The sequence below is a fragment of the Dromiciops gliroides genome, chromosome 4 (assembly GCF_019393635.1).
Source record: "Dromiciops gliroides isolate mDroGli1 chromosome 4, mDroGli1.pri, whole genome shotgun sequence".
Classification (NCBI taxonomy): Eukaryota; Metazoa; Chordata; class Mammalia; order Microbiotheria; family Microbiotheriidae; genus Dromiciops; species Dromiciops gliroides.
The window spans coordinates 410405167-410419544 of record NC_057864.1 but is presented as its reverse complement, the minus strand read 5'-3'; the positions used below and the strand labels follow the sequence as shown (position 1 = coordinate 410419544).

The 14378-nt window shown below is 39.2% G+C and overlaps 1 protein-coding gene across 2 annotated transcripts in view; it reads left to right on the top strand.

Annotated features, from left to right (window-relative positions):
* RNASET2 (ribonuclease T2) overlaps positions 1-14378 on the top strand; it is a 57792-nt gene that overhangs the window by 38845 nt on the left and 4569 nt on the right. The window contains exons 7-9 of one of the 2 annotated variants that reach the window (XM_043963630.1): positions 1971-2084; positions 11296-11341; positions 13642-13716. In XM_043963630.1, coding sequence (XP_043819565.1) covers positions 1971-2084; positions 11296-11341; positions 13642-13716 — 235 coding nt within the window. The remainder of the gene's footprint in view (positions 1-1970; positions 2085-11295; positions 11342-13641; positions 13717-14378) is intronic. The other variant, XM_043963631.1, reaches the window with a different exon arrangement.

The window sequence follows — 14378 nt, the reverse complement described above, 5'->3', positions numbered from 1 at the left end:
GTGTAGCAAGAGAAGAAAACACTGTACATTTAAGATTTTTTAAAAAAATGTAAAAGGTTGCTAGATTAATTGCATGTAAATAGATTTAATTATTTTACTTTGTCCCAAGAAATCCACACACCAACTATGGAGGCTGTCAAGAGAGAGGGTTTAGAAAAAAAAAAAAAGACCAAGGCAAATTGAGGAAAGCACCTATATTTAGTGAATGGGAGAGGGAAGAAGGAGAGGCAGGCAGGCAGGAAGAGAAGCAAGATAGAACAGCATCTTGGAAACAAAGGGAGTAATATCAAAAAAGGAAGAGACAGTTGGTCGGCAGTGACAAAAGCTACTGCAAGCTCTAGAAGAATAAGGTCTTGGATTTGCAATGAGGTCGTTGGTGACCATGGCAAAAGTGGTTTCAGGAGAGTGATGAGGATGAAAGTCATTTTGCAAGAGGTTGAGAAATGAGTGGCTGGTATAGCGTTAGTATTAACAAGTGCAGATTCTCCCTTATTACTATATATAGCCAAGTAATTTTCAATCAACAGATTCCTTGTTCATCCACGTTCATTTATCCGTTCTGGGCATTAATATCTAGGGGCAGGGGGCAGCTAGGTGGCACAGTGGATAAAGCACCAGCCCTGGATTCAGGAGGACCTGAGTTCGAATCCGGCCTCAGGCACTTGACACTACTAGCTGTGTGACCCTGGGCAAGTCACTTAAGCCCCATTGCCCCGAGGGGGAAAAAAAAAAAAACAAAACCTAGAGGCAGTTAGATGGCACAGTAAATGAAGATCTGAGGTTAAATCCAAACTCAGACAGTAGTAGTTGTGTGACCCTGGGCAGATCACTTAACCTATATCTTCTTAAGTTTCCTCATCTGTAAAATTAGCACCTCCCTCCTAAGAGTGTGTGTGTGTGTGTGTGTGTGTGTGTGTATCAAATGAGGTAATATTTGTAAAAAAAAACCCAAAAAAACAAATGAACCAACAGAAACTAAGCACAGTGCCTGTTAAATAGTAGGTGCTTAATAAATGCTTGTTAATTTTAACTTAATTCTTGGATGACCTGATCAACACTATCTCCCCCCCCCCCCTTGTGGAACTAGATAAACTGGAAACCCTATACCTAATGCGAGGTACCAAAGCTTATGATTTAAATTGTTGAGTTGAATTTTTCTTGAAGAAAAATTTTTACTGTAAGTTTGAAGACAGTTTAGGGGATAGGTGGGTGGATCATTTCTCTCTTCTTTTGAATTACCATTATTGTGTTTCTGAGCAATAATCTCTCTATGAGGAGGAGAGACTGAGACTAAATAATTCTAAAGCATTTTCCTTAGGAATTAGTTATCTTATCTATTCATGCCTAATTGCTGAAAAATGACTGTCCTTACTGTCTCTGTAAATTCTCTGACTGTAAAACTCTAGCTATCTGCATGAGAACACACAACTCACATCTCTTAGCGACTATGTGGGTGTTTGAACAATGGCATTTTCATGTTTCTCACCCTTAGTCTATTGTAAATTGAGCACACTGTAATCGTAGAACTGAATTGGAACTGATTAGCAATGAAAGAGGGGAAGAGAATACAGAGAGCATTCTATGGGAGCTGTCGAATATTATCCCAAGTAGCTTATGCCTGCGCTTTGGGGGATTTCCACATTGTACATGTTGTGAGCACTCTCAACTCCCTTTGCTTTGCTGAGAAATAACCTGTCTGAAAGAACAGTAGGATGAAATGGGTTTATTTTGTGGAAACAAATATGTGTTCCAATTTTCTTTTCACACAGAGACTTTTTATTTTTTTTTGGTGAGGTAATTGGAGTTAAGTGACTTGACTAGAGTCACACAGCTAGTAAGTGTCAAGTGTCTGAGGTCAGATTTGAACTCAGGTCCTCCTGAATCCAGGGCCAGTACTCTATCCACTGTGCCACCTAGCTGCCCCCGCAGAGACTATTTAATACCTTTAATTTTTCTTTTGTTTCTTACAGGAAGCATGAATGGGAGAAACATGGAACATGTGCAGCCCAGTTGGATGCTCTAAATTCTCAGAAAAAATACTTCGGTAAATGTCTGGAGTTTTATAAGGCTATTGACCTCAATGGGTATGTTCTCTCTTCACTTTATATCAGTCTTGTTGTTTTTAATGACCAGGATGATTCTTATTGATGCCTGTCTGTTGTTGTATTGCTCCTCCTGGCAACTGATGTACTCAATGGATCCAAAACAAGGTGGTATTTCCTGTTCCTGTTGTGTATGACTCTCTCTAGTTGTATGTCTAGTTTATGGCGTTTGATTTAGAAGCCCCCTTAATCAAGGCATGCAAAGAAATCAAGCCATAGAAAGAGGGGTTGGAGTCTCCTCCCCTTCCCCCTTTTCCCCTTTTGCCCATTCAACAACTATATTTTCTTTTTCTTTCTTTTTCTTTTTTTTGCAGGGGGGGGGGGGGTTGGGGGAAGCAGTGACGATTAAGTGACTTGCCCAGGGTCACACAGCTAGTAACTGTCAAGTGTCTGAGGCTGGATTTGAACTCAGGTCCTCCTGAATCCAGGGCTGGTACTTTATCTACTGCACCACCTAGCTGCCCCCTCAACAACTGTACTTTCACCCAGGTTGCCAGAATCTCTTTAGGTATTCATTCTTTGGTCTATCTGCAATGAATTTCTTTTTTTTTTTTTTTTTGAGATATTTTATTTTTTCCGTTACATGTAAAGATAGTTCTCAACTTTTGTTTATACATGCTTTACAACTTCAGATTTTTCTCCCTCCCTCCCCTCCCTCCCCCCCTCCCCTAGACAGCAGGTAATCTGATATAGGTTATATCTATATATCTCTATACATATACATATAGATAGATAGATAGATATATACACACACTAAGAATTTTGGTTTGAAGCTTTATCATTGTTTTTTTTTAAACATATTTTCTTTTTTGTTTTGTTTTGCTTTGTTTTTTAGGGCAATGAGGGTTAAGTGATTTGCCCAGGGTCACACAGCTAGTGATTATCTAGTGTCTGAGGCCAGATTTGAACTCGGGTCCTCCTGAATCCAGGGCCAGTGCTTTATCCACTGTGCCATCTACCTGCCCCTTATCATTGTTTTTATGGCTATGAAATGAGTGAAACAAAACTGATACTGTTTATGGGCTTTTGACACCTAAACAAAAATTTCTGAGATAAATTTCTCAGTAATGATTTGCAAGAAAATGAAAGATGAATCAATTTTTGACTTCTACATTTTTTTTAAAATTTGGTGATGATGAGGTACATCTAGTCCTTGGGGAAAATGGTGAAAATAGTACATTATTTTCCCTGTAGACTATTAAAAATATTTCCTTTCTTGAATCCCAGTAGATCAGCATTTCACCTTGTTCATGTTCCACAGGGTCACTGGGGATCAAGTCATTGTCCATCTTTTCATCTCAAAAGCTATCATGCTGTATTTAATCAGTCCTTCGAAGGGCACCTATTTCAAAGTGGGAATCAGAAAATCATAAATAGAGTATGAGATCTGCAGAGAAGATACTTCATCTTGATCGTTGTATGGAACCTGCAAGGCTACTTTCCCTCATTACAGTTGCCTCCTCTCAAAACTGGCACTGCCATATTTGAAATCCTATTTGTATAATAAGAAGTAATTTATGCAAAGTGGCTTTGGCTTCCCAGAATAAAGACCCAATACAAGCTGCCCTCATCCAATGAAATGGTTGCATTCTAAAAGTCTTTATAAATTGGGCATTTGGAACTCCATTTTCCATATTCATTTATTTTCCATTTTCCCATTTTCAATTATTTCCACTTCCTAATGGAAATAATGTTATCAGTAGTCCTTAGGGTCTCAACCCAGAAAAAACTTCCAAGTATAGCTGAATTCTAGTATTTATTTTACCTGTAAAACCTGTTAAGGGCTAAAATTCTAGCTATTCTGTCTAAAATCTCTAATGAGTGGTTGCCAATAAATTATAAGCTTTAGCATTTATTAAGGAGAATAAGAATTTGGTAAAGAGAGAGAGAAAGGCCTAGATTCCTATCTGTGAAAGGGAGAGCGCATTTATAGCTCCCCTCTCCACCAGCATCCTCAGGAAAAAGCGTAAGACAGAGCGCCAGTCTCTTCCTTCTTCCTCCCACTAGCCAACATCATTTCCTGATGCCAAAGAAAAGACTCCTGGTCTTGCCCTCAAAGCCCTTCACTTCATCACAGCACTTTCCTATAGTAAGTCTCCAGTAGGTGGCATCATTTCAATCATTACAAACCTAAACATCATTTATAACTTTGTTTTTCCAGGAAAGTGTGCCTCACATTCCAACTTGGAATGCTAATAACTTATTTGTTTTATACCCTCACCTCCCTTTGTTGCAGCCCCAAGAAAAAGAAAGGATAGATCCTGCTTGTCCAATCTATCCCTATTCTCTCCCCACATCCTCCTTCTTTCAGGAAAAGACTTGAGTGTTTAGGTCTGGATATTCATATCAGGAGAGTATAAATAAAGTGCTATATTTTATCATAAATCCTACCAAAATGCTTCATCTTGTTCCTGCCAGATGTCATTACAATTACTTTATATGTATTATACTTATTTGAAAAACATCTCTATACTTTTCTTTGGATATTTAGTTAAATAATGCAAACCTGTCTGTCAGTTCAGTCAGCATTCATTCATTCATTCATTCTTTACTTATTTATTGGTAAGTAGTATCTTATTTTTTTTCAATTACATGTAAAGATAGTTTTGGACATTAATTTTTATAATATTTTGAGTTCCAAATTTTTCTCCTTTCCTCCCCTCCTTCCTCTCTAAGACTGCAATCTGATATATATTATAAATGTGCAGTCATATTAAACATATTTCCATATTAGTCATGTTGTAAAAGAATCAGAAAAAAGGGGAAAACTATGAGAAACAAAAAAAAACCCCAAAACAAAATGAAAACAATATGCTTCTGTCTGCATTCAGACTCCATAGTTCTTTCTCTGCATGTGGATAACGTTTTCCGTTATGAGTCTTTTAGAATTGTCTTGAAACATTGTTGTGAGGGCCAAAATTGGATATACAGAGCATTAATCTCCCCTTTAAACTTTCCCTTTTATATATACCTCCCAGGCCAATAAGAAAAGGAGCCTCTGAGCATTAGTTCATAAAGGATCAGGTTTTATTGCTTGGGAATTAATTAGACCATAAAGGTGAAACCAATTAGGGAAATAAGGAAGTAGAAATACAGATAGACAGTTGCCTCCTTTTCGGTGGAGTTTTCCTCCCCAAAAGGGGAGGTCCTTCAAAAGCTGCTTAGTAGCATGCGCAGTCTCAGGGTGGGCCAGATGCGGCCCCTCCCAAAGGATTCATCTAATATTTTGGATATTAATCTTTACCACAAATAATTTTTTACCACATTGTATTGCTAAAAAGAGCCAAGTCTATTATAGTTTATTATTGCGAAATACTGCTGTTATTGTGTACAGTGTTCTCTTGGTGCTACTCACTTCACTTTTTATCAGTACATGTCAGTCTTTCCAGGTTTTTCTGAAATCCACCTGCTCATCATTTCTTATAGGACAATAGTATCCTATCACATTCATATACTACAGCTTGTTCAGCCATTCCCTAAATGATGGTCATTCCCTTGATTTCCAATTCTTTGTCACCACAAAGAGAGCTGCTATAAACATTTTTGTACATGTGGGTTCTTTTTCCTTTTTTATGATCTCTTTGGGATACAGACCTAGTAGTGGATCAAAGACTGTCCACAGTTTTATAGCCCTTTGAGCAACAGTCAGTATTTATTGAGTAGCCACCATGGGCAGTATCAGCAGCAAGGTGCCTCAGTACTAGATTTGAAGTCAGTACTAGATCTGAAGACCTGAATTCAGATATGGTCTCAGACTTTTGCTGGCTAGCTGCATGACCTTGGGCAGGTCACTTAAATTCCATATGCCTCGGTTTCCTCAACTGTAAAATGGGGATAATAATGGCACCTACCTCCCAGAGTTGTTGAAAAGATGAAATGAAATAATATTTGTAAAGTCCTTAACACAGTACCTGGCACATAGTAGGGCTCCTTCTTTCCTTCCCTCCATCCTGCATGGTAAAGTAGAAAGAACTCTGGATTTGAAATCAAGGGACTGAGCTTGGCGTCACAGCTTTGCTATTTACTACTTCTGTGATCTTGGGCAAATTACTTTACCTCTCTGGGCCTCAGTTTCCTCATTTGTTAAATGAGTGGGGTTGGAGTAGATGGCCAGTACTTTAATCTGTTATCCTGTATCAGGTGCTATGGGAGAATAAAAATAAAATAGAGAACAATTTCCTGCTCTCAGTGACCTTGTAAAATAATTGGGGGGTGGGGCAGCTAGGTAGCGTAGTGGATAAAGCACTGGCCCTGGATTCAGAAGGACCTGAGTTCAAATCTGGCCTCAGACAGTTGACACTTACTAGCTGTATGACCCTGGGCAAGTCACTTAACCCTCACTGCCCTGCAAAAATAAATGAATGAATGAATGAACAAATAAATAAATAAATAAAAATAACTGTGGTCCCATAATATCAACATTATAAATGACCATTTGTGTATGAGTGGCAATTTATGTTTTGGATAGAAATATAAATGATGATTTTATTTATTTTTATTCTACTGTGTACCTTTTGGAGGGAAGGGGAAACCTAAAAACATCCCCACGGATTGGAGAGGTTTTTTTTAAAGTTTATCTCCCAGCTTGTCTTTTGTGGAACCACTTGTCTACTATAAAAAGCACCCTGCTCCTTTTATATTCTAGCAAATGCAGTCACCTCTATCAGTAAGAATCCCAGCTGTTACATGGCTTTTGATTAAGTTTAAATGGAATATCCATCTGTATGAAATTGGATGAAATATTCATTTATGGATGCTTTTATCTGGCAAGGGATTGGGACACATGCTTAGGAATCTGATGGAAGTTTATTCATCATTTAAACAGATTTGAATCACATAAGTTAAATATGGTTGATTAGCAAAAGATTACTTCATATTATTCTCATTTGTCAGAGAATGGCTGTGACTAAGACAAGCTGTATGAATTACAAATAGCCTAACAATGACTAGTAAACCACAGTCTTCTCTCAAATATTTTTTGAACCATTTCACTAAGATAAAAAGCATTTATAATGCAGGAACTAAGAAACCCTGCATGTTTGTCTAGCCTAGAAATGAGGCCAAAACAGTAGAAAGACCAGGGGCTAAGAAACCATTTGCAAATCTGATAGTTGAAGGCCGTCCTGGTCAATTGAACCAAGGTCAAGGTGAGAATATTGATTTTTTACCTGACTTCACTGAAATCAAAAGGACAGACCATCTTCTTCATCATTTACATGCCTGTCTGCATCCAAAACTGAGGCAAGGACAGTCAGAGAGAAGACCAGATGTCTAAAGGAGTGTCTGAGAAATTCTCATTTTACCATAGATGAGACTGTGTCTGGTGTTGATAGAAAGAACGGTGCCTTCTTCCACTATCCTAGCTTTAATACATGGCCCCTAGGGTAGCCAAGTAGAGCTGTGCTTTTAGGCCTTAAAGAAGTGACCCCGTTAGGAAATTACATTTCTGACAGAAAGTACAGGAGATGGAAAAACTTGGCTATGTTCTTCATGTTTCACACTCTTCATTCATCGTATATAGCATATATATGTGTGTATATTGATTGATCAATAGATAGATAGATAGATCAGAGAAGCACCATTAAATAATAGTATTATATATTTAGATCTGGGAAGGGTAGGAATCAACTGGCTGTCTCATCCAATCCCCTCATTTCATAGCTGAGGAAACTGACAATAAGGGAGGTTATGTGACTATCCCCTGATCAAACAACTAATGAATATCAGAGACAGGATTTGAACCTAGTTCTTCCCAACTCAAAGTCCAAATCTCTAATCACTCAAATATAGCCTTTTCATTTTATAGATGGGGAAATAAAATAAGGGCTAGAGAGGGGAAGGGATTTGTCAAAGGTAACAGACACAGCTAAGTAGTGTGGAAATTTATTTTGATTTGGGGACCCTACCTTTAGGCTGAGATTAGAAAGCCTTAGGCCCTCAGGGTCTCTTCTGTGTGGGAGGTGCTGGTGCCCCTCCCCCTCTGCTTCAGCTGAGCCAAAAAGCCCCGTGGGCTGTATGAGGCTCCAGGTCAGACAGCTGGAGGGGAAAAGCCCCCAGCTCCCTCTGACCTGAGCGGAGGTATCCGAGAGATCCTAGGCTTGTCCAGGCTGGGCTCTGGTGTAGCATGTGAGGCTCGAGCACACCCCACCCCCACCAGCCACAGCCCTGGCTGACAGATTAGCTTGGTCTGTGGGGGCACAAGAAGCCCCAAGATTTGAGTGGAGAAAAGAAAAGGTATATATAGACCTGGGGGTTAGATTCAGGGAGGGGACAAGGAGGGACAAGAGAGGCTGAGAAGAAGGGCGGACAAGGAGATGGGGCTGAGATGAGATTGAGAGGGCAGCTGACGAGATTAGAAAGGAGAGAGGGGGACGAGACGAACAGTAACGCAGGACTAGGAGAAAGGAGGAAAGGCCAAGATTAAGAGAGGTAGACAAGATTAGAGGGGTGGCAAAAGAGAGGCTGAAAGGCAGACTGATGGAGCAAGCAGACAGAAGGTTGGTGAGAGAGAAACACAGGGGTTCAGTGGTGGCAGCAAGGAGAGGAAAGTTAGAAGCAGGGGGATTTACAAAGTGAAAGGGGCTCAGAGTTAGAATAAAGTACCTGAGTGCCCTAAGGCAAGTGGTGGCTATGGCCCTTATTGTATTAAAGAAATTCCATGCAGAAGGTGGGAAAGAGACATGGTGGAAAGAGACACACCGCAATGCAGTCAGGTTGTACATTTTATTTCCCTGTATTCTTAATTTTAAATAGTATCTCATAAATAAACTCTGCTTGGATTATTTAGTTAAGAGGCTTCTTTATATTTTGCTTATCAATTTGGGAGTGGAGCAGTGTGGTGGAACTTTATAAATGGCCCATATTAAATTAAACGCAGTCAGATAGCTAAAAGTCAAAAGTCCCCAGATTAGTCATCCACAGTTTAGTCCCTCCCAAAATTGGGCTAGTCATTTAAAAATATTTCTACAGTAGGTTGCAGAGCTACGGTTCAAACCCAGTCTTCAGACTCTTGCTCCATTATTCTTTCCACTCTCATACTAAAATACTTGTCTAAAAGGGACTTGCTACCAGAAATGATAGAGATATTATGGAATATAAATCTGTCTGGGTAAGAAGGAGATGAATATGGTGACACCTACGTATAGTTCCAGCTACCGGTTAGGCTGAGGTTGGTGGAACACTTGAGGTCAGGAATTCTGAGCTATAGTGGGAAGAGAGGGAAATAGGAAGGAAGGAAAAGAAAACATAGGTATTAATAGTTGCCTTTTTGTAAATAACTTCATATGACTGCAAATATAAAATTCTTGTGCATTCTTCATTCATTCATTCATTAAACTTTTTTAAAAAAGACAGTCAGTTAAGTGACTTGCCCAGGTTCACACAGCTAGTAAGCATCCTGATTCCATGCTAGTGCTCTATCCACTGTGCCACCAAGCTGCCCCAATATTTGACGAACTTTATTGATTTGGGGGGGATACCACAAAATGTAATACATAGCCCTTTCCTCTTCAGAATCTTTTTCTTTAAGGGTATCAGACACACATACAGTGAAGTAAGTGGGCAAAGCAGCACATGGTAAGTGTCAAATGAGTGGCACAGACAGTAAGAATTCATGGGGGGTGGGGCAACTAGGTGGCACAATGGATAAAGCACCGGCCCGGGTTCAGGAGGACCTGAGTTCAAATCCAGCCTCAGACACTTGACACTTACTAGCTATGTGACCCTGGGCAAGTCACTTAACCCTCATTGCCCTGCAAAAAAAACCCAAAACAAACAAACAAAAAACCAAGAATTCATGGTGGGATGTTGCAGAGAGGTCACTCTGGGCTGGAAGTCAGGGGAAGGAGTCACTGAAAATGTGCAAATTACTTTTTGGGATGGGATGATGAATCTGAGAATCAGTGAAATAGTCCATGGTTGACTACCTCCATAGTCCAGTGAAGAAATTAATTATGTGGTGGTTTTTGTTGTTGTTTTGTTTTTTTATTTTGTTTTTTGCAGGGCAATGAGGGTTAAGTGACTTGCCCAGGGTCACACAGCTAGTATGTGTCAAGTGTCTGAAGTAGGATTTGAATTCAGGTCCTCCTGAATCCAGAACCGGTGCTTTATCCACTGCGCCACCTAGCTGCCCCCATATGGTGTTTTAATAATATTTTTTAGAACAGGTTAAAACTTGCTGCTTTAGAAAATATTTTAAGACTAAAGGTACTTTAACCATTGACAAAATAACATTGTCTTACATAAATCTTAAATCCTAAATAATTTCTTCTGTACCTTTAAAGGTCGTTTCTTAAAGTGAGTTAAAAGAGAAAGTAATCTCATTGGCAACTGGGTTGTGCATGGATAGAGCTCTTGGTTCAGTTCAAATCAGGCCTCAGATACTAGCTGAGTGACCCTGGGAAAATCACTTAACCATGTTTGCCTTAGTTTCCTCATCTGTAAAATGAGCGGGAGAAGGAAATGGCAAATCACTCCAGTATTTTTGCCAAGAAACCTCCAATGGATTATGAAGAATTGAATACAACTGAAATGACTCAACAACAACAGTCCCATCAAGAATGTCTATTTGTGTAACTTTGAGTCAGTAAACATTTCTTAAGGGCCTACTATGTGCCAAGCACTGCGCTAAGCTCTAGGGATACAAAGACAAAAAACAGTCCTTGGCTTTGAGGAACTCAAACTGTGGGTCACAACCCCATATGGGATCACGTAACTGAATACGTGGATCGAGAAAAGTTTGGCAACAGTAAAAGGTTTTGTGTACCTAATTTATTTACTTATATACCTGGGTTTGCCTAAAAATTTCTTGGGTGAAAAGGGGTCGCGAGTGGGAAAAGTTTAAGAAGCCGTGCTCTAGCCTACTAGATCTGGAGTCAGAGGCCCTACGCATACATCAGGGTTCAACTTACTTGCTAGTTCAGTGAGTTTTAAAAATCCACTTCATGTCTCTGGGCTTCAGTTTCTTTAGCTGTAAAATGTCTTGGATTAGATGTTCTTTTCTATATCTAAGATATCTTCTAGCCCTAATTCTTGTGATCTCTTTTAGACTTGTATATTTGTACATCCTACAGATAATATTTTGAGTAAAGAAAAGAAAGAAAAAGAAAAAAAGAAAAGAAGATATATCTGAATTTTTAAGATGTGTAATATCATTGTTTGGCTTTTTTTGGTTTTGTTTTTTTTTGTTTTTTAGTGTGCTTCAGAAGTTGAACATAGAGCCATCTGTCTCATACTACCAGGTTAGTATCTTACTTTTAAGACTCATCTATAACTAAAATGCCAAGTAAGAAGACAACAAACCTGGGGACCATCTCAGCCTTAACCAAGCAAGTGTTTTCTGAGATGTTCAGCTCAAACTATCTTTCCTGTCCTCTTCTGTTCACATGCAAATTTTCATTTTTAGTCTTTCTCTTCCAGTGGATGCTGAATACAAAATCAAGACTTTAAATGATTCAGTGATTACAAACATTTAACTCCTGGGGTTTCACTGGCTTAGCTGGAAAGACTCTGACAGTTATTTAGCTTTGTGAAATGAGTCAGCTCTTTTGGCTTTGTTTCTGCTGGTTGCCTTCCAATTTATAAGCACATTCCACTCCACTCCACTTCAATACAATCCAGCAAGTAATTAGCAAGTGCCTTCTATGTGCAAGACATCATGCTAGGTGCTGGGGGTGCAAAATGGAAAACAAGCTCTTCTTACTTTTTACTGGAGGGATTCCAGCTGACATTCTCAGTGCCAGTGAAAACCAAAGGAAGTGCAGTCGTCCTTTAAATAGTTCTATCAGGGTGCTGCTGATTATGATGTTTAGAAGGCTTTCCTTCATAATCTGTACTTGTGTCTAGAACCTGTGGCCTGGAGACATCACTATCGTCGTCATAGCTGACATTTATATGGGGTTCACTATGTGTCAGGCACTGTGCCAAGCACGTTAGAATTATAATCTCATTTCATCCTCACAATGACCCCTGGAGGTGAGTGCTATTATTATCCCCATTTTACAGATGAGGAAACTGAGGCAAACAGAGGTTATGTACCAAGTCTTGAAAGGTTAATATCAATCAGTTAATTGATAAGCTCCTGTTAACCACCTGTGCACCAGGCACTGAGAGAGATGATGGGGATAGAAAGACAAAAGTAAAAGTCCTTTCCATCAAGGAATTTACAGGATTGGGGGTGTGAGGAACTACATATACAAAATAAACATATGTAAAATAAGCACAAAGTCATTTTGAAGGGAGACACCAAGAGCTAGGGATAGCAAGAAGGAAACCAGGAAAGGCCTCATGGAGGAAGTGGTGTTTGAGCTGAGCTTTGAAGGTTAACTATTGATTCTAAGAGGCAGAAGTAAGGAAGGAGGGGAATAGCCTATGAAAAAATTAGCAGCAAGAGTTGAAATGGGTGTGTGTGTGAGAGTATGGGGTGGGGGTGGGGGTATGTAGAACAGCCAGAATGCCATTTTAGTTGAACTGATAAATGAATGAAGGGGATAGAGTATAATAAATTGGGAAAGTAACGTGGATCCAGGTGATGAGGGACTTTATATTCCAAACAGAGGATATTAAAGGTGTTGTTGTTAGTCCATGACATTGAGGTGATGTCATGACTTGCACTGAATTGGATTTAAGTGAGGGAAGGTTGTGCAAAGTTACTAGCCTCACTCTCTCCTCCAGAGCCATCTGGGTCCAGTGGCAAGATAAATATATCAGGATGACTGGAGATAGCCCTGGATGTTTAAGGCAGTTGGGGTTAAGTGACTTGCCCAGGGGTCCTACAGCTAGTGTCAAGTGTCTGAGGTCCAATTTGAGCTCAGGTCCTGAATGCAGGGCTGGTGCTTTATCCACTGTGCCATCTAGCTGCTCCCCTGCCTCCCCCCCGCCATGCCAGGTTCTAAGGAAAAAAAGGAATATGTTCTGATATTTCCACATTAATCACTAAAATGGCAAGATCTCTCATTAATCAGTCAAGTAATGGAACCATTTAACCTCAGTTTATTAAATCCTTTTGAAGGGGGCAGCTAGGTGGCACAGTGGTTAAAGCACTGGCCTTGCATTCAGGAGGACCTGAGTTCAAATCCGTCTTCAGACACTTGACACTTACTAGCTGTGGGACCCTGGGCAAGTCACTTAACCCTCATTGCCCCACCCCCCCCAAAAAAAAGAAAAGGAAATCCTCTTAAAAATACAGTAACAGCATTTACACTGTGGGAGATTGCTATCTATGCATATATTATTCTCTCCCTAGAACACTGTAAATTGCCTGATCACAGAAACTGTGGTTTATTTTCCTCTTTGTAAGCCAAGGATTGAGCATAGTTCTGCGTACATGGTAGACACTTTAATAAACAATAATTGATTTGAGATGAAAGTCTGTTGGTAGTAAAACCCTCTATCCTGCCATTGACAATTGAATGGATCTCATGGGCATGCAGTATTATGCTAAAGTATATTAAGGAATTTCAGTGTCACATGGGTCTGAATCAAAAGAAGGTAGTTACATTAACTCTGAATAGTTGACATGAATTGATTTATTTAATTTCAGATTGCAGACATTAAAAATGCCCTTGCAAGCATATATGGAGTGATACCAAAAATTCAGTGCCTTCCACCAGAACAGGTAGAATATATATTTTTCTTCTTTTTCATCTCTACAATGGAAAGGCATGTTGGCTCTTTCACTGAGTTTGATAACACTCAGGGACTAAAGAATGTTAAGCCATATTTTCTTTCACTTAGTTGTTCCTATAAAATTCTTAGGAACAGAAGAGTGCGGGATGTGTGTGTGTGTGTGTGTGTGTGTGTGTGTGTGTGTGTGTGTGTTTTAAATAAGTAATTTCTTTTTCTATTTAGAAAGATATATAACTCCTTAAAGAACCATTGTAATAGAGCCATAAACCAGTACTTCTCAGGAGTCAGGCCCAGTCATTGGAAGACACCTGTAGTTTTTAAGGTGCGCAACTTTTAATTTCAACTTTTAATTCTCAGATTAGAGGTTTGAAAGAGACAGAAAGTTGTATGACTTTCACTTTTGCTATGTTTATGAGACATATGTGCCTTCTCATCTATGGTAGCAATTTTTGGTTTCTCACAGGAACTAAACTAAGAGAAGATGTTATGGATAATAACACTAGGTAGTTATACTAAACTGTAATAAATTTGGTTTTAAATGTTTTAAAAACTGATTTTTAAATAACTTTTGGTTTTATATTGCTTTAATTTTCTTCTGTATCTCTCTTATTTAAATATCTTATATTTTAGAATTTTATTTTCCCAAATTAT